This window comes from Rhea americana, unplaced genomic scaffold, assembly GCF_003343005.1.
Source record: "Rhea americana isolate MKP2758 unplaced genomic scaffold, rheAme1 scaffold_67, whole genome shotgun sequence".
Taxonomy (NCBI): Eukaryota; Metazoa; Chordata; class Aves; order Rheiformes; family Rheidae; genus Rhea; species Rhea americana.
The window spans coordinates 1,070,668-1,093,953 of record NW_028186834.1 but is presented as its reverse complement, the minus strand read 5'-3'; the positions used below and the strand labels follow the sequence as shown (position 1 = coordinate 1,093,953).

The 23,286-nt window shown below is 42.1% G+C and overlaps 1 protein-coding gene across 3 annotated transcripts in view; it reads right to left on the bottom strand.

Moving 5' to 3' along the window:
* Positions 1-7,489: 7,489 nt before the first annotated feature.
* LOC146586631 (uncharacterized) overlaps positions 7,490-23,286 on the bottom strand; it is a 114,640-nt gene continuing 98,843 nt past the window's right edge. The window contains exons 3-5 of one of the 3 annotated variants that reach the window (XM_085320926.1): positions 17,021-17,121; positions 15,228-15,263; positions 7,490-11,680 (exon numbers count right to left, since the gene is read on the bottom strand). In XM_085320926.1, the coding sequence (XP_085177052.1) occupies positions 11,654-11,680; positions 15,228-15,263; positions 17,021-17,121 (164 nt within the window). In that variant the 3' untranslated portion in view covers positions 7,490-11,653. The remainder of the gene's footprint in view (positions 11,681-15,227; positions 15,264-17,020; positions 17,122-23,286) is intronic. The other 2 variants (XM_085320927.1, XM_085320928.1) reach the window with 2 other exon arrangements.

Below are 23,286 nucleotides of genomic sequence, written 5' to 3'. Positions count from 1 at the left end.
AATCAGCACTCAGCACCGGCTGTGAGCCAAGGGGAAGACTCTGGTGGCAGCAGGTGCCCACGATGACCCAGTGCAGATGCTCCTTCCCCAGGCAGCCACAACTTCCCGTTGTTCCTGCTGGACTCAGGGACGTAACTCCAAGGGCTGATAAGCCTCACAAGATGAACATCCTGCTGGGCTCCTCCATCTAGTCCACAGCTACGATCATCTCATACCTTTACTGTTTTCCATGGCAGCAATTTTGCTCTATTTGAAATCCTGCTCTATTCTGGATTTCAACTGATGTGTTTTGAACAAAATGCTCTTGACCTATTTGCAATGCCCASAGCTATCCATGCTCACACATTTCCTCATTTTCATGGTATCTATCTCAGGTTTGCTGTAGACCTTCTTACACAAGAACATTTGCAAAATAAAAAAGTAAATGCCCTTTACCTATCTTACCGTCTGCAAGGCTAAAAATATATCACGTCTTCCATTAGTTCCTCATTTAAACTAAATCAAATCAATTAAATACCACTCTTAAGATCTTATACACCATTATATACTTGAAAACATTTATTCTCTGAATTGATCATAAATAAATGTAAGTGCAAATTAATCTAAAGTACTCTGTGAAGTTTTATCCTTCAATTAAACAATTTCACTGAAGCCCCTTAAGAAAACTTATTACTGTGCTTCCTACTGTTCCATAAGGTTGGACAGATGCAACCAAACATACATAACATGCCAGATATATGTGAAATCTTCTCACAACCATTTTTTGCTTATGAGAAGCAAAAATTATGMCCTTAAACCATGTGAAGGAGAGAACACTATACACCTAGATTCAAACTCTATYTAGATTCATTTGGAAAACTGGAACATGATTTCCTCTGAATAACAGACACACAGCCCCAGGCACTTTTATATGTTCAAAATTAAACTTACAACTGGCATACATCTGGCAGTGATCCTGTACACTAAATCCATTTGGTTGGCCAGATGGCCTGAGACTTGCAGCTTTTTAATCTCACACACAAAGCACTTTAGGTTGGAAAAAATAATAAATACAACATAATACAGCATCATGACAAAATGCCTCTTTTATTGGTTTTGGAGCTATAGGTATGGGAAAATATGGCCAAAGTAAGTATTGTTTTCGCAGCTTTCTTCCCCAAACATGCTATATTCTGTAAATACTTCCTTTTTTTTCTGTTTCTAATCACTTGTTTGTCACCGGCGGAGGATGAGCGACGCCTGGGCCAGGAGGCTGCCTGCTGCAGGYGGAGGGTGGCATAACCTGCTGCCACTCTCCTCCAGCGAGGAGGAGCAAGACCGTGAGATCTTCATACCTCTTTCACTCCTGTGCTCCCCAGCATAGGCATCCCCTGTTGTCCTTCTGCATTAAAAAACAGAGGGGCTGCTTTAAGACATGGATTTTTTTTTTTAATACTGTCAATATCTTCCAACAGCCAAGGGCTAGAAAAAACAAGCACTTCATTTACTTTGCTCTGAATCTGAGTTTCTTTTTTTCCAAACACTTTTCTATATGTTTTTTTTCAGTGAAATCTCTTCCTCGCATGGAGTAAAGCAGGACCTGCAGCCTTTTTTCCTATATGTTACCGATCAATTCCCACACTGATATTTGTTTCTTTTCTTGTGATCCACATCCCACTAAAATCAATGAAAACACCTCCCAATGACTTCATGTCTATGTGAGTAGGCATCTGCTTAGACATCATGGTATCACTTTAACTTTCAATTTCCCCACAAATCAGTTAAATCTGTGCTGTCAGCAAGGGAGTACCTTGCTAAGAGTTTGCCCTCGTTCCTTTGGAGTTTTCTGCAGTGAACGTAGCAACRTCACCCAGCTGTGTGAATGAAGCAGAAGTTCAAGCTTGCTGCTTCAGCCTCTCAGAATGACCCATCTTCTTGCACTGACCAAGTCTACGTCACCGTCAGGTGATGGCTTGCCACGGACATCCCTTTCTCTACCCTCTCTTTGGTGAGGTTAAGGGAGCATCTTGTGCTTAGGCTTCCAGCATTCACTGCACAACGAATTCCCTGGGAAGAGCAGGTTTTAGTACAAACAGATGTCTTGACTCTCTGGTGCATTTCATCTTTCCAGTGATGCCTTTTTTGCTGGCAGCTTCAAAGGCATCTTAGTGGATAAACTGTCTGACCTACTAAAAGGAGTACAAAGCGAATCCCCTTCTCAATTAATTCTTGTGCTCCAAATTCATACTCAGATTTGTTTCTGAGCAGTTTTCATTCCTGTTAATCAGCTAAGACAGTTTTAGTTCCCTTGAGTTGCTGCTTGGCTGCAAATCTCCTCCTGTACTGTACTTTTCCCCATCATTTTAGGAAATGTTGCCACTGAAAACACTGAGGCCTGGACCTCAGCTGGAGTGAACCAACATATCTCCACTGAAGGAAATTGTTTTGAATTCAGTAAAGTTGAGGAAAGGAGATCTCTGACACCCAAAACACCATTCCCTCAGTGCTGCAGGGATAGCACGTACATGCCTTATTGTCAAAGCAGCTGGTCCAAACGCTGGTTTGCACTCTTAAATTTGCTACCATTTTATGAATAAAACTAGCTTGTGGAAGAAAATCRCTCTRTATTTTCATACCCAAGTTCATACAGGAAATCAGGGCAGGAAGTAGCYGAATATAATCAGGGATGTTTGCAACATACACGGATGCTGAGCATCTCCCTCGCTGTCTTACAGAGGAGAAAGCAGAAGCTGAGAGACGGTTTCATCCAAGGCATGACAGGAATTAAAACTGGAGCACGGCTTGGTGATCTTGCCTTCCCAATTCTCCACTYTGAGCACTGGACCGGGCCAGAAAACGAAGAGTGTGGTTCAAAGTCGAGATCTGTGGCTTTGTTACAGGAAAACACACTAAAATATGCTGTGATTGGGCCATACCTGGAGAGCTTACTGGGACCGTCTGAGGCCTGTAGATAAAGATGTGAGCTCTGAAGCAAAACCGTTAAATAAAGTCTACCTCTCATCCTCGGTATCCCCAACCTCGCCTGCAGTCTGTCACTCGCTGACAGGCTCTTCAGCCAGATCGGCCGACACTCAGCACTTCGGGAAACAGAAGACCTTAACCTGGATGCCTGACTACTAATTTATAAGCCTAACTTTAGCCAAGCTAGTTTGACAGCCCTGGCCTCTGCTTTTAACGCTGTTAGTATTCTGGAGGGTCTATTGATGATTTCATGCCAAATCAATTTTGGCATATTAAAGTAATTTGTCTGAGATCCAGCAAAAGAGCTTTCCTAATGATTCAGCTCCCAGGCTCTGCRATGCTGGCGGGAAGGTAATATGTGCCTGTATAGGTGTCCTCAATCTGCTTTAAAATTTTCAGAAAGATTTTGCTGGAATTAAAAGGATTTTAAAACATACACTTTSTTTTGAACCTTTGCCATTCATTTTAACTCTGAGTTCTTTGTTTCTCGTTTCAATGTACTTTTCAAGTAAAAAATTAAAATTGGCACAAAGAAAAACATTTCCTCTTGGAATTAAAAGCTGCCTCCATAATTTTGCAGATACCTGTATTTGTGCATGTGAAAGTACACATTACACTTTCAAAATGTACACTTGCAGAATAATTTTGGACTACCTGATGTTAGTAAGGCAATGTGCTTGTGCAAACACCGATGGTGCACAAAAAGACAAGACCCACCGCAGCATTCATCAGTATCCGCTGTATGTACCATGTGCTTCCAAAATACTCTAATGTTTCACCCCAAATGCTGATTCACCAAACTGCATTGACCTCTCCCTCTTATGTTTGTAAATTATAAGTCTGTGAGATAAAGGATGGTATTAGTTGACCTTATGGAAAATGTTATTTACACTTTATTCAAGCTGTGAATGCAATGTGAAGTACAATATTTCTCCCACTTTTGTGCATTAGGCGATATGAGACGTGGCTGGTTTTTAGGAAAACAGATTCAGAGGTCTGGTAAGTACTGACAATTGCCAATTCTAAAAAGTGCAAAAGTTTAGTTGCTCTCTGGGTTTGATACATATATTTTAGCATTCACTGTTTCTTTTTTTTTTAATGCAGGATAACAGATATTTCAGTTAGAGAAGAAATAGCCAGTGATGCTAAATTGCTTGAAACAAAAAGCAATCATCTCCTTAGCTGCTAGCTCTTTAAACGAGCACGTGAGTTAATACATTGCAACACAAACAGAATTGTCCAGGGTCCGTCTGAAACAGTACTACTCAAATTCACACTGGATAACCCGTAAAGGCAAAGGAAAATAAACATTTCTGCCTCTTTGCATTTTTTCCATCTAATTATGTGTTTTACCGTCTATCCCTCTTTATAGGTCTTAGAGAGYGCCCCAGACCCAGCTAATGGATTTGGTCAGTCAGTGCAGCAGCTGGCCCGCGAAGAGCCGTGGTGGGGGGCCGGTGGCAGGTCACAAACCCCCTGGTCCGAGCACCRGGGTCAATGACGCTGGGATGCAGGCAATGCTGGGCCCCTGGCAATCTGTGGGGAGACTCAAATCTGATCAGGTAACATAAAACCAACCTCAGTGCCTCTAACGCTGCTCCAGTCCTCGGGTAACGGACCTTGAATTGTGTGTTGCAGAAATGAATGGTCTGCATGGAAAAGAAACTKCTCTTCACCAACGTAACGCTGCGTAGGATGGTTGAAGAGTCCTTTGTGAGAGGGCTAAAGGCAACGTCTCAGAAACGAAGGGCATATTTTTCATGCACTAAGTAAGTATACACACGGGCGGCTTTCCAGTTCTGGTGCATTGCTTCTATTTTTTGTTTCCCACCACATGACTAAATGTTTGTCTGCTGCAAGTTCAGGGCAAGCTTTCCAAGGCAAAACACATCCAGATGGTCACCAAGCAGAGGGAGGAGTCTTGGATTTCTCTTAACATTTTTTTAAACCAAATAAATTGTTTTTTACAATGTTCKTCTCTGGTGGCGCCTTTTCTGTTATTGCTCACAGCATTGATGGAATAAGCTGCTTTTGTTGATTAAAGCCCTTGAATCCCATAGGCAGTTAAAATCCTATCAGAAGGTTCATCTCCTCAGATGTTCTTTTTATGTTCTTTAACTATGCCTTCTGAATTCACTTTACTATTTCARTCCTTAGAGCTAAGCCTTTCATACGATCTTCACGTAGTTCTTGGAAGTTACATGACTACTGTAGTACACATTTACTTTAAACTAGCATCTATATCACTCTTTTATACATCTATGTGACGCCCCAAAACTACACAGTTTGTATACTAAACATAGTAGATGAGCAGGTAGACATTTAAYAAATGTTCTCTGTATTATTCCTGGTTTTATTTCTTCAGAAACAAAACAATCACCAAGTCTTTAACCCCCCAAATCCTTCCCCTATGCTGTTTGAAATATTGTATATACTTTCAGACCAAATACTCTTTCTTCCTTTTTCAGAAACAATCACKTTCATGGGCAGAGGTGACACTCAATTTGCTGCAGGCTTGCTTGTCACAGAAACTGTACACCGCTTTCTTCCCCCTCCAGAAGCAAACGTAGCAGATGAGAGCCACCACTTAGCTCATGGACGAAGGATCGATTGCACTAAGAAAATGAGACCTTTGGCTAYGATTAGCACAAACATATTGCTTAAAACACTACAGTCTTCATCACAGGCCCCTGTATCCTCAATTGCTGTGCACAACTGCCTTTATCAGGGAGCGCTGCAGCAGKTACCGTTGTATTTCCAGGCAGGGTGTGCAGTGGGGGTGGCTGTGGAGTTTCCTGGCTGCTCGGGGGGATCATGCTCTGCACATGGCCGGGGGGAAGCCTGAAGTGTTGGGAAGTAAAACTGACTGATGCCTGCCAGGGTAAGCTGGATCCAAACCCCATCAAATTCCAGAGGCCACGTGGGCTGGGGATTAGGTTATGACCAAGATAACCAAAGGACTTGAAACACTCAACTTCAAATTCCTGCTCCACCCAYTGGTGACCTTGGGGAACACAAAAAGTCTTTCTCTGCCTCAATTAAACAGGGATAAATATGCTCCCTACCTCATGCACTTCCAAGGATAAATACCTGAAAGATGCTGAGGTGCTCAGATCCTACAGTAATGGAAGCAATATAAGTACAATAGATTGATAGTCTTTCCATTAACTTTGGATGAGACCTTACAGGCATTGTGTATTTCTTGCAATGTTCGCTGTAAGCAATTATCATTATTTCCATCTGTTCTGTCTYTGCCTGTGTCCTTTAAAAGTTATGGCAAAGGCTGACGAGGTAGAAAGACTGTATGCTTCAGAAATAAACAAAGTGAACCAAACCCCTACCAAAGTATGTCTGGAAAAACTTCTACATCCTCAGAACTCTGATATTCAGTGAGCAGAAAAGTCACATATACACTGTCCCCTCCTTAAATTCTGTTTAGCTGGTGCCAAATATCCTGGCAAGTCTTCTCCCTATATCTAAAATCCCAGCTCTTGAGGAAAATGGTTGCAGGCTTTTGCACATGTTTCAGTTTCCAGGTTACTCTGCTTCTATGGAAGTTTATGAAATGATATGGTGACTCCTTTCAAACACAGCTCCCTGGGTGACACCATAGTCAGAGACTCCTAAATATGATCAACATTCAGGAATAAATTCACATTTATTGCATGCGAGCCTAGATAATGCATAAGATTATTTTTGTATTACATTCTCAGGAACATTAGCATCTTTCAGATATTAGAGAAAAGCATGACCTCCAACAAACAGCCTGGGAAAGCCTTTCAGAGTGGCATTTGCCTCGGTCCTCTGCTCACCCTCAGCAGGTCTAAAGGCCGTTGTAACAGGATGATCATGGAGTTACTGGTGCTTCGTCCGAGGGGTAACAACTCTACTTGGGAAGCTGAGAGCTGCTTTTGCAGATTCGACTCTAAGTAGCAGAAAACCATCGTTGATGTAAAGCCAGGCAAGGGAAGATGGGACTCACCCTTTTAGCTTTGAGAAGCTTCTGGAGCTTAATCCCCAAACTGAACAAAGCAGGTAAGAGCTGAGGGAACAGTTCATTTTGCTTCCAGAAGGACCTTCAAGTGAATTCAGCATGATTATGAGACTGTCCTTCCTATTCCCAAACAGCATGATGTGAAGGACCAAGGTCAAAYACTGAACATTTCTGAAGGAGCAGAGCTCAGGCCCAAGAACTTAAATGTTTGTAATTTCTAGGGACTTTCATGTGTGGATTTTAGCTGTGCCAACTTATTTCTGGAGCTATGGGTGATAAGTTACACCCCATAGACAGATACACAACCTAAGGGTGTAGGTGGGAAGATACGTATTTCTGCRCAACCCACTCAGTGGCAGAAATGTTCTTCAAGACAATTCAGGAAATCTGTTTATGTTAGTGGCACAACTGATCCTTAAATGGAGATGTACTTTGACTTTCAAAACATTTTTAGTCTTTCATGCTCAGAAAAGGACAGCATCTTTGACTTCCTTGATAAGCATCACAGACTAACAAAAAGAAATTTGCACCTGGTCCAWTAAGGTGGCTTTAGAAAGCTCTTACCACTTTCCTTATTCAATGTGTACCAGCAAGTTGTAACCTAAGAAAGTAAGAAAATCTGTCAAAGGCTCTTCAGGGCAATTTCTGTATGTATTAGAGAGGTTTGTCCTTACACTCTCAAATGATTCAACTAGCAATTAAAGTGTTAAAATTCTGTATTCAAAACGAGAAAACACAAGAAAAAGAAAAGTCCATTTGAAAATATATTGCCATCTGTGTGTGGATAGGCCTGTGTGTCTGGGAAATGTTATTGAGGTTAATTAGAAAAATTATCTCATCAGAAGAAAGAAATCAGGTGTGTGGGATCTCTGTGCCCAAGACACGCTAATCTTTGCTAGCTCTGTTTCAAGTGCAACTGTGATCCATCAAAGTCATTTCCTGTGCAACCCCTTGAGGACATCAAAAGTTTAGCCAAGTGTGGCAATACCTGCATCGCACCTACAGTATTAATGAAAACGGGTGTCAAAGCTGCTTCCTGCAGCAGTGTGCAATAAAAAAATTAATGCAAGGCTGATATATTACTGCAGTTAAGTACTGTTGTCCCTGTCTGAAGAGGAACTTGCATGTTCTTGCCCTCTATGGCTTATGAGCATCTCCCTTGAGTTAAAAAAGAAGTAATAATGGTTCTCTCCCTCCTTTATCATTTGATTGTTCTCACTCTCCTTCCACCATTCCTCATCACAAGGGGTTTGGAAATGTTTGCTTTCATTCCTAAAACATCTGTTTCTCCTCTAATGAATAAGATGTATAGCCAGGGAGTACAGCCAATAAGAGATGCATTTTTAAGGAGGTTTTTTTTTAAAAAAAGTGATATCCCTGATTCTGTCTTTGGGGAGAAGGGAAATATGGACAAGGCAATGTCAATGCTTGCTCGGTTTACAGCCAACTGCTTTGTGTTTTCAAGTGGTTAGTCATCAACACTGATACTTCGCTGGTTGTTCAAGCCAAGAACTTTGAAAGGATCATAGTATTAGAAAGTTTTCATTTGAACAAAAAGTCACATACATGATTTGTTGCTCAACTCTCAAGCAAAGAGGTCATTATGTGGAAAGAGATACAACAGAAGCCAGATGTTTTTGTTTTCAGCTACAATGATATTTCTCAATGTTCTCCTTTGGGAGGATTTTGCTATGTTTCTAGTTCCCAGTCTTCTCTCCCATCATTCACAGGAGTTTTCCYTTTGACTTCAGTCACAGGAGAGCAAGATTTAGCCCTAGGTTTCTCCTCCAAGAGAAATAAACTGTAAATTGATGAGTCCTTTGTTTYTATCTTGGCTTTGCTGAGAGTGGTCTTGTTCATTGGATTCGGCCCTTTGGCCTCTCTCCCTGCTCAGGCAGAGTTCCTCACAGGTTGTGGGGAAGCGAGCTCCTAAGCGCCAGCCTGAGATCAGGAAGCAACAAAACTGTCATCCCCGAGATATATTTTTATATTTTGCTACACAGTGTCGCCATAAATAAAAACAAAAAATCACTTCCGCAGCTCTCCTGCTTTCTCCCGTTATCAGCTGTTGTCACTTCTGCAGCAGCAATACAAAACAAGCAGGAAAGAAAACAAATTAAATTACTCTGTGGTGCATGAAAAGAAAATGCCATTTAGCCCAGAATTCCCACTGGAATTACTAGGCTGCAACATGGAAAAAAAACCTAGTAAAATCACTGCTGCTAAACGTGCGAAAGCACCACGCGGCTGCTGTCTCTCCCAGCCAGGCGCTGCAGGCAGGAAGGCACCAGCGTCACCGGCCCCTTCGGAGCCCAAACCCTTTCCAGGGGCTGCGGGGAGCCACGGTCCTCGGGGAGGAAACCCATCTGCTGGGGCCCAGCCCCCTGGCAGGGTTGGGCCTATTCGAAACCTGCCTGTTCAAAAACCTGTTTAAATTAAGCAAGAAATGCACTCCATTGGACTAGTATGTAAGTAAGTATGCATACCTTTTTTAGAAAATACTTTTTTTGTAAATACTTCTCGGTATTCAGATCACTGGTCAGACACAATATACAGGCTGGAACTCATCACCCKCAGAGCAGTACCGCGAGGGCAACACGAGCTGCTGCATACGCTTTCCAGCTGCGGTTTAAGAGGTTTCCATTTTCTAGCTTACCTTGCATGCGGCATAGATTGACTTCTTAAATGTATTTTTTTTCAACCTCATTTTTTTCCAGTATCATTCACAATTAGAGACCTTCTTCTCTGTTGCAATGTGTTTATTTTGTTCTGCGCTGATTTGCAGTGTCCCTAGTGAGCAATTAACAAGATGTCAATTAATCATGCAAATGGGAAGAAGCAGATACTCAGATGATTGCGCTACCTGCAGCTAAGATTTGGGACTTCAAATAGTTTGTTGTTTCTTATTTGGTTCTTTTTTTTAATGATTTCCGTAACTTTCTGCTTATGCTGTTAAAGATAAACATGTGCTCAAGATCTTCTCTGCGTCAGGGTCTTACAGGTCCTGAGATGACACGTTTCTGGCACGACATATCTCAGATTAGACACAGAAAAGCATGCACATACGTAACGGGCCTTTAGGAAGCGTGAGCACCCCTGCATGCACACTGCCTGGATGGTCCGCACACGTCTGCAAACCCAGCTTTTCCCAGAAACACGGCGCGCTGTGGGAACACACGCAGCTCTCGGAAGGGGTAACTGGCGTTTTGTGGACGTGCTGAAGTTCATGTCGGCAGACACAAGGTATTTGCAGAGCCTAAACCCTGGTCTGACTCACGCGTTGGAAAATCATGGAGCAGGTTTGGGACAAAACCCTCGACATACACACGGACAACGCTGCTTGGCAGTAAACGCGGATGCGCTCAGGAAAGCGCTCGCATGCGTTCTGTGTCACGAGTTCTGCCACAAAGGCAACAAGCAAAATCAAGCCTGATCGGCCAGTTTTGCCTCCAGGGAAACAGACTCAAGCTCCCATGTTCCACTGTCCCGGAGTATTTATCGAAGATAACCAAGCAAGGCAGCGCGTCCCCAGGAGGACGGCGAGGCGCGGGGCACGGCTTCCTCCTACGACCTTTCCTCTGCTCTCCGCTGGGAATTTCCTCTTGCTTAATTTGATTTTGCAGCTCTGTCTTTCTCAATATACTCATTGATTTTGCTTTTTTTTGCTTTTTGCTTTCTTTTTTCTTTTTTTTTCTTTTCCTGGCAAAAATTATCCAGTGATTATTTGAAAGGCTGCAAAGGCATCTGGGGATTTTCTCTTACGCTGTTATGATTTAGGCTTGAAATTGCTTAATTGCTGTTTCCTGTACTTCACATTTGCAGTTCCCTAACGACCGTATCAATTTGTTCCCTATTATTCCCAATGACAGGACAGCATTTTGTGGGCATGTTTCAACAAGACATTTTAAAATCTCTTTCCTATAAACTGCAAACAACCCGAGCCTTTTGTGCTGGCTCCTGGGCCAGGTCGGGCCCAGAGCGCGGTCCCTCGTGGTGCTGGCAGCCACCCTTCCACTTGAGGTGGTTCCCTCAGATGAAGCAAGGACACTCTTCAAGCCAGTTTTGTGCTGCAGATTGGGGCATTTTTACTAGTTTGGAGAGAAGGTAACCCATATATCATGTTACACAGGTCTAAATAGTTTTCCTACAGGAAACAAACTTGCATGTTTTCCCTGTTTCTTTTCTGTTGCCTTCGCTTTAAAATACCTAATTCTGTATTTCAGCACTGAAAGACGAGGAAAAACTGCTTATTTGCCAGTTTTGGGTTTCCGAATGTATAAACGTTCATCTGCTATGTACAAATTGGCTTTATTTCAGAAGGGACTCAGAGCTGTCTCCTCTGCCTGTAGAATTTAAGGATATAGTCAAAATAGCATCATTTTCATTTGCTCTTCTTTTATGTTGATGGGCATTTTAACGTAACATCAATCAAAAGCAAGTTAAGGATAACTGATCGAGTTTGTCTGGTGAATATGATGTGAATAGCTCTAATAGTCTATTGTTAAATGGATTTACAATACTGATTAGTGAGAGAAGTAACATTTAGAAGTGGTTTATCATTAGAATGACTAGAGCTTATTTACTATTAGCTCTCCGAACCATATGGCACACTTTCCAGGAGACAAGAAGCAGTAGCCAGTGTCGTCTTCGTCATGTTGCGAAGGAGACTTCTTTTGGGTCCAAGCAGTGGCAGAGGACTCAGCATATGTTCCTCTGAGAAACCTGCTTGTAGTTGGAAAGGGAAATGCTCAGCTCACAGTGCCTTCACAAATTCCTTCCTTTCCTGGCTATAGGGGAATCACTTTAAGCTTCCGAAGCCTTTGAATACCTTACAGAAGCAGCTGATGCTAATGGTCACCGATATTTCTTAATCATACAAAGACAAAGTGAGGACTTGATCTATGTAGCATGCAACAAGCCTAGCTTCAGCAAGTGTTTAAGTCTTCCTTCAGATGTATGACCTCTTGTTGATATTTCATGAACAACAAATATTCTGTTTTTATTAAGAAAATCTTACTTTATCTTTATTTTTGCTCCATTTGACTCCACTCTCAAAAATCATCTGCATGATGACTTATTCAAAATATTTACAGCTTATTTGGTTACTTTGATGTAGTGCATTGGGTCAAAATACGCACCAAGCACATTTTGTTGTGTTTGAGGCATGTTTTTAGAATTAACTTAAGGTGCATTACCCTTGAATTATCTGTGTGAGCTAAAGCAAAGCAGATGCAGGAAGAATGTGATTATCTTGGTAACGTTTGTGAAACAGATGTGAGTGCTAGCAGTAGGATAAAGCACCCTTCTGTATTATTAATGTTGTTGCCACCAGGTTAATAACACACTGCACATTCTCTACCTCCTTACTTGGACTACTGGGTAGATAYGTTAAGAAATACTCTTAGGAAAGGTCATATCAGAAATATCTGTCCAAAATCGGCTTTACCCATTGATACACTGAGCAGATTTTGGCTGCTAATTCCTAAAGCATTTTATCCCAAAGGTGGGAAAAATTGAGAATCATACTTCTGTTTTCCTCTCCTTTTTTGGATTTATTTTTCCTCCATACAAAATATTCTAACAGGACAAAAACAAGCACAATGTATATGAAGAGACCTGGCTTGTCCAGGCTGCAAGAATTTAGCCATTTCTTTCAAGTTTCCCATAACTTCGGTGATCATTAAACACAAAGAAAGGAATAGGAGGCGTATGGATATACACATTTCCCCCACTAAGGCCATCGTCCGAGTCTTTAAGCCATTCATTATTACAGGGCATTGTAACAGTATCTGTGGGGACCTTCTCYGGAAACGAGCTGAGACTATACAAATGGTCTTTAATTTTATGGATGCTGTTTAAAGTGACATTAAAGTATAACCTTTTAATCAGGAATCCTTGGGGAAAACTTTTCCATAGACTTAAGGATTCACGTTCTGGGTGCCTGGAAGACAAGTGTTCCTTTTAGTTAAGAAAAACTTATAAGGAACATGAAATGCACATGGAGTTGTGTGCATTTGCTTGAAAGGAATCGAGTAACAGACRAAATATGAAGCCAACTTGCCTCTCTCCTAAGCAGAGAGCTCCAGAAGTCCCCTACCCAGAACATGACCCACCTATGCCCCATCTACGACCCCGTTCTCCCCAGTAGCAGGCCAGTGGCCACCAGTGCTGAGTCTGCTGGGCTGGGCTGGGCTGGATGCTCGGATGGTGCCACGCCAAGGGGTGGCGAGGTCAGCAGCTGCTGTCAGCCTTGCAGGGCAACTGGTTTTGCCTGGGTGGCAGTGAGGTGATGAGTAGTTTAGGGTTTTTTTTCTGATGTCCATCTCATCCCACCTATTTTTCTGCAAAGGACTTGGAAGGAAGAGGTAGATGCTCAGGTGTAGGTGAAGAGTCAGTTGCTGGAACAGCTCCACACTGTTGTTAATTAGCAAGCTCTTCTTCCCTGACTCATCCGGGGTGGATTACTCTGCCCAGCTCCAGGGCTGTTTTCCTGAATTATGCAGCCCACAGGAGAAAATGCCAGAACATCCTGTCACGCTACAGCCTCGCTGGCCTCAGGATCTAGTCTCCCTTGCTAGGGTAATGCCAGATGGGTTGGGACCATGGCCTATCTTTGCCTGCCTTCTTTTTTTTTTTTTTTCCTTCCTTAAGATGCCACGGTACAAAACATGGTATCCGCCCTCTGGCTTAGTGCACATGTAGGTAACGCAGAGGGAAGAGGTTCTGTGTCCCTCTCTGCCACTGTGAACAGACAGAACAGCCTAGCAAGCCAGTTCCAGGTGAGTCGCATCAGGTATAACATTACGTGAGATGAACCAGGCACTTAAGGATGTAGGTACCCTAATGCTCGACCTGACATAGATTGGCATCTCTGGGCATAGATTTCATTCCCTGGTTGAAAGAGACCACAATCCTTGAAGATGTCACACATTTGCTTACCAAAATAAACTGGCAAAGGAAAAATTAYATATATATTTCTTTTGCTAGGCTTCTAGGGAATAAATATGGAGCTCTATCTTTCTCTTCAATACCTTAAGAAACATAATGCAAAATTTCCTCCTTGAAATACTTTGGCACAAACAACTATTCTGCACTATTTGTTTAGAAATCCAGCGGGGCTTCACTGAATAAAAGCAACTATCTTCATACTGGTAGTTAAAAGAAGAACTAATTTCATGCACAATTGGCAGTGCATAAGAAACTTCCTTGATACACAAAGAGCAAAAGATTTTACGAGGCTGCATATGTATTTATGATTATTTAAGATTCTTGTTATAATGAAGATCCTTTAAGGAGAGGAATTTCATATTTTAATTTGCATAAAGACAATAAAAACTCTTTTAGAAGCAATTTCTCTCRATATAAAAAGTGAGAACATAGCACCTTAGTGGCACAGACATCTGCTACTTAACCAGATGCCACCATGTAAACTCAGTCAGGCAGTGCTATCCACCAGTCAGAAATCACCCAAACTACATCCAAAGCCAAAATTCAGCGGGTGACTGGGAGCCTCCAAAGCAGGTTGAGAAATGATGGGCCTTTCTTCAATGTCCTCATTAAGCATTCTGCGATGTTTATTTGCTCATCGTTAGCAAACCGTACTGCATCGTATGGCTCTGTAGCTGCTCCTTCATATAAAGTTAATCCCCATGATCTACAATATGCAATTCTTGCTCACGAGATTCATATCAAACGGGCATTAGCACTTCGACGYGTGAGATAAATACCACTTCTTTGTTTCTCATTATAACTATAGTTTAACATCTTTATTCTGCAGCTGATGTATCAATAGCTCTGAAAGAGATTAAATATTGCTTGTTTAAGTGGTATATACAGTGATACAAACTCAGGGGACTGTAGTCCACAGCTGAGCAGTACAGGCAAAGTCTGGGACTGATAAGCCCTTTCTGAAGTTAGCTTACACTTTAAATCAGCAGTTCATGAAAGGCATTAAGAAAAACTATTATATTACCGGAATGGATGGCAGTACAGTTTATATGTTACACCTTGAAGTAAGCAGTAGGATTTTCAATCACTTGATAACCTTGAAACTGCTAAGGTATCAAATTGCTATCATGAATATTGTGCAGGCTCAGAAATAACTCAGAAAGCTGCCTTTGTGAATAATAATGTGGGAGAGAGCAATGTTCTCTTGGGCTGGACTTACAATAGCACCAAGAAGCAAATACACGTGAAGGCAAGGCATGCACTTAAACAAGCATATTTGCATTTGACTATATATCAATCAGTTATCAGTACTGTTAAATCTTACCTGATTTGTAGAGAAAATAAAAAGCCTGCTGGATATCTTTGCCATGTAAGAAAAAAAAAAATGAAAGGAACTATTTTTATATATGGAGCTGAAACTGTCAGGTTAAAATGCTCTGTAGCTTGATAGGCACAATACCTTGAACAGAGCATTTTTAAAAATACATATTGTACAAGTTCTTACGTGCAGGAATTTGCAAGCCAAAGCAACATACGTTCCTCTTTTGCGTGCAAGACATTTTAATAAATCCTCTACCCTGATTCTGATTTCTTTCACATTAGTGAAAAGCCAGAGATTTATGGTAAGAGAAATCTAAATCAGCCTTCCAGACTCCCATATTTACATCTTGAATCAATGGAGTTTATACCAAAGTCCGCTTTTGTTCTAGAAGTACAAGGCGGTTTTAGCGTGGCGGCATTTTCAGGTGACACAGCCTACTGCGATCATCTGACAGCCGCGTGAGAACTCAATGTCTGGAGTGATTCATCATTGTGGCAGGTTGTCCTGCACTTTGTCACAATGACTGACAACAGGGGAAACTTGGAAMTAAGACAAAGATTCCGCGTCCGCTGATAATGCTGGCGTTGGGATTAGAGAAGGAAGGGAGAGYGTGAGGAGAATGTTAATTCGGCCCCCCCGCCCTCGATTTTATACCACTTTTGCTTTCAACAGCTGCGAGTCTGCGCTTGCTTTCTTCACCTGGGTTTGCTCCTGCGGCATTTTTAAATTCGGAACCCYCTTTCCCCCTATTTTCTGTGTTAAGGAGCCGTATTATTACAAATGCAAAAGGGCCCAACATCATGCAGAATGATAAAGGCGGTCAGCAGCACTACGTTCTGCTGGGTCGGAAATGGTTCTGGGCGGAYGTTCCCTTCCCTCCGAATCACTACAGCTGGTAGGGTGTCTCGGCCACACTTGAAACAAAGGTAAAAACGTTTTGAGTTGTAGATCCAGGAATGCCCTTAAACCCAGGCAGTACATCTGAATGTGCATCTGAACAGGGATCCTGTGAAATGCTCTTGCAAGAGAGATTGGAGAGAAGGTTTTCTTTTATTTTGCAGTGACTTGCAATAAATGATTGAGATGATTGCTGACTCAATAGGGTATTGACACACAAACAACGAGAAAAAACGGTTGCAGCAATTTTCAYGCTCTAAAGCTCCTCCAGTTTTATCAGTGTGCACAGCAACAACATCAAAGACCACAGACTCAGCTGCCTAATTAATTGGGAGGAAAAGAGAGGCCAGTTCGGAGCGCTCCAGCTGCCGTTATTTTGCTGGGTGAAGAACAGGAAAACAGCAGCAGCAAGAACCAGCAAGTGAAACATCACTGCCTCAAGCGGAGCGGCAGATGCAGCAGAATTTCCCCCATTTCTACGCGTGAAGGAGGAGCAAGCGGCCGCGGCAGACGTAGCCTTGCCGGCCGGTACACACACACGGTTTCGGTCATGGTTAGAGGGCCTGTGAGTTATGTGGACTGGAGAGCACATAATCAAGTGCTGGCGCTTCTCACGGGGAAAGCGTCAGCGCTGCTCGGACATCAGCGCTACTCAGAAGACAAGGTGTGGGCAAGTGCCGAACCACCACCTTTGCCCTGCCCCTCCTTCCCTTCTGCCTTTTTTTGCTGCTTTTCCCGGGAAAAGGTTCGTGAGTGAGGCTAGTTTAGCAATGATGCAAAAAGCAGGCTTAGAAGAGAAAAGGGGCACATAGATCTGAGCTAGACAGATGAAGGAAAGGCCACTTTGTCTCCATTTTTCAAATGAAATATTGCAAATCTCTCTGAAGAATATTGCTTACCTGGAAACACAACAAGCACGTATAATTCCAGGGCTCAATCTCACAAACAGCCGACTTAATTTGAAGTGCTCTGATGTACTTCAGATGTTGGACCCTTGGAACTGAAAATAAAAAAAAAAAATTGTGATGGAAAAAATAATTTTCCAGATATTTCATTCACACTAACAACATATATTTCTTAAAGCAAATACTAAGTTTAAATACAACACACTGAGAAGATGAGCAAACCTCACACCAGCCGGTACTCCACTGCAAGCCTCTGTGGTGCCTCGGTGAGGGACCCCAAGACACRCGGGTGATCTTGCAGCACAGCACCATGGTTGTCACCCATCTTACCATACTTCCACTCTCACCCCTGCTTTACAGACGCAGCTGTTGGACGAGCCCCACAGGTGCCGCCGGTGGTGCAAAGAGCTGTGCTATGCTGCACTCTGCTCCGCTGCTTTCAGGTGAAACTAGCTGAGACCTAATGATGCCTTGTAACCTTTTCTTCCACCACCTGTGGGGTGGCCATGGGCATCTGCAGACCACTGGGGTCGATACTGCTGAATAAGTGCTTGTTCCCCAAAATGCTGGCACAGTCCCTGTGTGTATAGGAGTGCCCCTCCCAGGAAGGCACCCAATGCAGTTGATCTCTGTCAACAGCAGTGAAAAAAATAGCTGGTAACTCCTGCTACTGCCATCACTGACCCCTCACCACCAGCTGCAGSTGGCTGTGGAGCACGAGGCAGGAGGTGAGGATGGATAATATGGGTGTGAATGCGCTGCTCAGAGCAGTGGAGAGAAACCAGGGCCTGATTCTGGTGGCACTTATGCTGACCGCAAACTGGTAAACCAGAGACTTAAGCAGAGTCATTCTTCGACCAGCGTAACCAAAAGAAAACCATTCCAATTTAAAACAACCAGGAGACACTAATTCASTTGTAGTTATAATGGTTTCACTGTGCGCGTAACTTGCATGTGAGCACACCTGTGCATTCTTTCCCTGCAGAGGAGAAGTCCTTGAGAAGGTTTTGACCATCGGGACTACGGAGGGTCCTGCAGCCCAGAGCTGCCCGGCCCCTATGCTGGGCTGGGCATCAACAGGATGACGATCAACGGGGTTAACAGCAGGGCCGGTGTTACCCCCTCTCCTCTGGTTACTTGTGGGCGCAAGTCTCCCTTCCAAAGCTGCTGCTTCCCAAACATCTTTTCTTCCACTTTCCATTTCTCCTTCGAGCTCCCGCAGCTCTCCCAGTAAGGCGAGGTGAAACCTGAGGTGACCTAGGTACACTTATATGGGAGCATCAGTTTTTACTACATTTGGTTAGCAATTTGTTTCTAACAAACATGCACAAACAGCTTGAAAATGTTTAATGAATTGGTACATKAATTTAAACTCGATAACACATTTCCATCCCTAGCAGTAATACTGTTCAGTGAACAAAAGTATACGGTTTATTTGCTCAATACGGTTTATTTCAGGATGGTGAGTGAGGAKGCAAGAAAAGGCAAGATGTTAAAATATATCTCCACAATAAATGATCCATAGATGAGAAAGATGCCAGAAGTTATCCATTAAATAAAGCCCTAYAAACATTGCAGGCTGAGGGAACAAATGACTTTATTGACATTGAAAAATATCATAATTCACTTCATTTCTTTAAAATGACCAGTAGGACAAATAGATATACTTCTTTGCTCTGTTTCTTTGGGAAGATGAGGTTGAACCATCAGCTTAAGGTCTCTGGACCTTTAGCTTTTGACAATGGTGATGGAAGAAGTTTCCTGAAACGTCTTAACAACCACAAGAACATCAGTCTATGTAGATATTAAAGATATAGGTAGTGAACCCAATACAAATCTGCAGTAAGATTACCATCTAAACAGCTGGGAAACAATTGYCATGCTTGATCATTCTGGTGAAACCATTGCCAGCCTTCGTACCACCCATTACGATCTTTTTTTCAAGTTGTTTCTTTCTTATAATTAACATGTAGTGTTGAGCACAAGATTTTCTTTAAAAAAGAAACCTTCTATATGGATTGCAATTATCTTTGAAATATTTTAATATTAAGAAAACAGAATAAAATAAAAAGCAGTATGATTTCTAATGTTCCAGTTTAATTAAGAAAGTGTTCAAGCAATTTAAAAATGTACACATTAAAATACCAATTAAGCTTAAGGCAAGTTTTCCTATTAATTTTGATGACACCAATACCAGGGTGTCACATAGAGGTGACCCTTTAGAAACTGGTTGTTTTGAGTATTACCCTTGGCTATACTCATACTGAGAGAAAATTAATTAATTTATAAAGAAACGACACCTATCTTGCTAATCCTGACAGGCTGAGCCTTGAGAACTATGATGCAGTTCTCACAACAAATAACTTAAGAGATAGAACCTCCTTCCAAGGTTTTAATTACAATTTTTATTTCTCAGCCAACCACTTTAAGTGGCCATCATGTTGAAAAATGGTAAGATTTTAACATAATTTTACTTTTTCAGCATGAATACAACTGGAATTTATACTTTGAAATAAAGAATATTCTAAAGGGCAGTAGCTATTTTTAAAATGCATATATTGTTTTTATTCTGTACCATTGACTAAGTGATAAATGTAACCTTTTAATACATTAAAATTTAATTATTGCCTGAAAATCTAAGGCAGGACTACTATGAGTTCTTTCTGTGTTGCCAGTAATATTCACAAAGCAGCAGTCCATATATCTGCTCTGAATATTTACAATTAAAATTTTGTGGCTAGCCAGGCACATTAAAAAGCTCAGAATAGATCACCTTCCAGGAACGGCAGTATCCTTAAGAGCCTGGAGAAGCTAATTCTTAAAGTCAGCCTGGTTATGATGGATTTAAGTTAAATTTATCTCRTTTCATTTTAGATCTTAAATTGGTTAATGAAGCTGAAATATGCTTTATTTCAGGGAAGTCACACTGATCTGCATGAAGACCAGAATTTACGCTGACGTTTGAGTCAAGTGCAAATACCACCATCACTTCTTCATTACCGAGCTAACTGGTGTGATCTATTCTGTTCAGCAGGACTCGAACAAAATGTCAGGTTCCTAAATGAAGAAGCTCCCGTCTCTCTGCAAGAAATTGCCTGATTGGTTAAAAGTACTTCAACCTTTATTTAATTCATGCCTTATAAGTGCTCTTTGGCACCAGCTCTTGGGATCTGATCTTATGTCACACTTACTGAAACTCGTTTAATTATTTGCAGCTGAGGAAGGCAGGAAGATAGCTATCACACGCGGTGAAAATCTAATCCGCTGCTTTATCAGTTTAAACCCCAAACCGGGGCAGTCGGTTAGGATGCCTGTATTTGTTTCAGTCCCCATGCACCSGTAACAAGCCTGTTGGTACGTGACCCTTTTCTTTCAGCTGGATTTAGGGGGCTGATTTCTTCCAGAGCTTTAGAGGTGTTTTACCAGTGCGTGTCCACATGCCCCCTCAGGGTCCTTCTCCAGACTAGTCCTGGAGATGCTGGAGCGAGGCAGCACGACACGCAGCAGATAAATCGAAGCTACGGTTGCGTGGGCACCTCCGGGTCAGTTCTCGTTGGGGACGAGATATATTCTGAATATCCCCGAGGCTCCCTGGGCTTCCAGAGCTTCCCCCGCCGTGTTGCGGAGGCCCCCGGGGACATCGGAGGCCCCTCCTAGGCCAGCGGGCAGGCAGCGCTGCTCCCACTTTTGCCCCCGTGCTCAGCCAGGAGGTCRTTAACAGTGGGGCTGCAGATAGCCCCCGTTGCAGTTTCAGCTGCCAGATGAAATGAACGGAGCAATTCAATCACACATGCAGAATGTGGGATTCAGCCTATGGCTCAGGACGGAGAACCAGTGACTTTTACAGCTGTAAAAATCGGCTTTATGGCTACCATTAAATTAAAGTGTTTCTGCACATAAGGGACCCTTTTCATCAGGGGTCGCATATCATTTAGCACAACTGGTCACCTCTGATGTGCTGTCATCATCAGACTTTTTACTTTAAATTTTAACATAGGCAAATCAGAAAGAAACATTTTTGAATGAAGATATTCAGTACTAGTGAGTTTTACACTACACTGGTTAGATTTATGACAAATTCTTATGTATGTGATTCTCTTTTTACAAAATCCTGTCTGAGCAACATGGAAAATATATGGTGTAAATGTTTTCTTTGAAAAAGTTTTGTATGCTTCACGATTACATAGCTTAAGAAGTTTAGAAGCCTTGGGCAAGCAAACTAAGTATAACAGGAATGCTTAAGAATTGTTTGTATGCTTGGTTTGTTTTACAGTGCATTTGGTCTTTAGTTTTGATTGGATTGTCGTACTGAAACATGAAGGGCATTTAGAAAGTAAGAAAGTGAATAGGATACATTTGCAACTATATGCCCAAAAGCAAGATCTTAATGTCAGAAGTAAATTATAACAACTTACATTACTGATGACATACATTATAATTCAAAGCTTGGCAAACCACATCAAGGTTGTTCTTACCATGATCTGACAAAGAATGTCTTTAAAGCCTTGTGTTTTTTATGTTTACAGTAACCAGACTTTATATATGCTAGGAGTTTCAAAATTAAAACACAAGCATTGCTGAAAGAGAAATGTAATTTTCTAAATGCTGTTAAGTGTTTTAATTTTTAAAATTCTTAATAATGATAAGCATATAATGGTCCCAGGGTAAGAGAGATTTCCGCTATCGTCTTTCACTACAGCATTTTAGGGTGACTATGAAGAGCTGCTTAGATCTATAAAAGGATTTAGGTATCCAAGTCTAGACTTGATACTGAAGGTTTCCTCGATGTGTAAGCTCTTCTGCTGGTGATGAGATGTGTGTAAACATGCACAAATTTTGCTTGTGAGCAGTATAAAAGCAAATGAGTCTTCATGCTCCTCCAGAGCATGGCACCTCTCCCCAGTGTACATCCCAAAGGATTTTTGGCTTCAGTATTCCCCAGCAGAAACCTGGTCCCAGAGGAGAACACTAGCCTCACGGTCCAGCTCCAGATCCACATGGAGAAAGAGATAACGCCCTCCTCAATCCCTCATCCACACAAAGACGGTTGCATTGCTCAGACCAAAGGTCCTTTATAGCTCATTACTCTGACTCTGGCAGCAGCCTACGGAAGCTGTAGGAATTCTCTGTGAAGCCTATCATGCAGACAGGAATATCAGTATATTCCCCTTGAGCATGCCTGCAGCCTGCAATGGTTYGCAGTTCATGGACTTCCTATGCAAAAGGTGATTTCTGTGCATTCCCTAGCTCTCAACAGATTTCTCTCCCATGCACTTGCCTAGTCTCCCCTTGGAAACACGGGAACACTTAGCATCCACAACCTCCTCCAGAAAGCAGCTCCACAGTTTAATAACATGATTGGTGAAAACCTCATTTTGTTTGTTTTAAACCTGCTGTCAGGTAGCTTCATTTAATACTCCCCACCTCTCGCTTTGGAGAAGGGAATGGGAAGTCTCTGCTCACACTCTCCCTGCCACTCTTGACTTTATGAATTTCTGCTATATTCCTCCTCACATTCAGCTTTTTTTTTTTTTTTTCCAAGTTGAAGAGTCCCAGCCTGCTTCCCTGGTAAGGAGAGCCTCTCCAGCAGTTTAACTCATTCATCTCACGTCTCATACATATCTGATTCAACACCTGATCACTCCAGTGGGATTAAACCCCGAATCTCCCATTATGTTGACCTGACACCAGCTCTCTCTTGTGAGTAAAGAGAACTAAATACTCCACCGTGTTATACCACTTATTCAAAGGATCAGGGACCTTTCACTCCAATGAATGAGGTTCGAGTTTAACTGCACAGTGAATGATAAGGAGTAACATGATTGCTCCCTATTTATTGCGTGGAAATGGCTACCACTTTAGAATCAGGCCCACTGAAAGAACAAAAATAAGAATATTCACAACTCTGAAACATAATGAACCTGATTTTTCTTCATTTCAATTGCAATCAGTCTGAATGAAATATTAGATTGTATATTAAGGTTAACAATGGCTGAATTACTTTAAGTTTAGAATCTAGTAGTGCAGGATTTTAGTAAAAGGGGATCCATGCTATCACCGTGTCCTGTTTAAATTGCAAGCTCCTGGCACRAACACCATAATGTCATTGCACCAGCCCAAAGGAGGCAGCGGCTGCACTGGGGCTGGCCGGAGGACAGGCTCTTGGAGCAGGGGCTCCGCAGTCCCTCTGATGAGATGCAGCATATCACACTATGATCATAAGCTCTTGTGGCTTTCTTTAGTCTGCTGCAGCTGCTTGT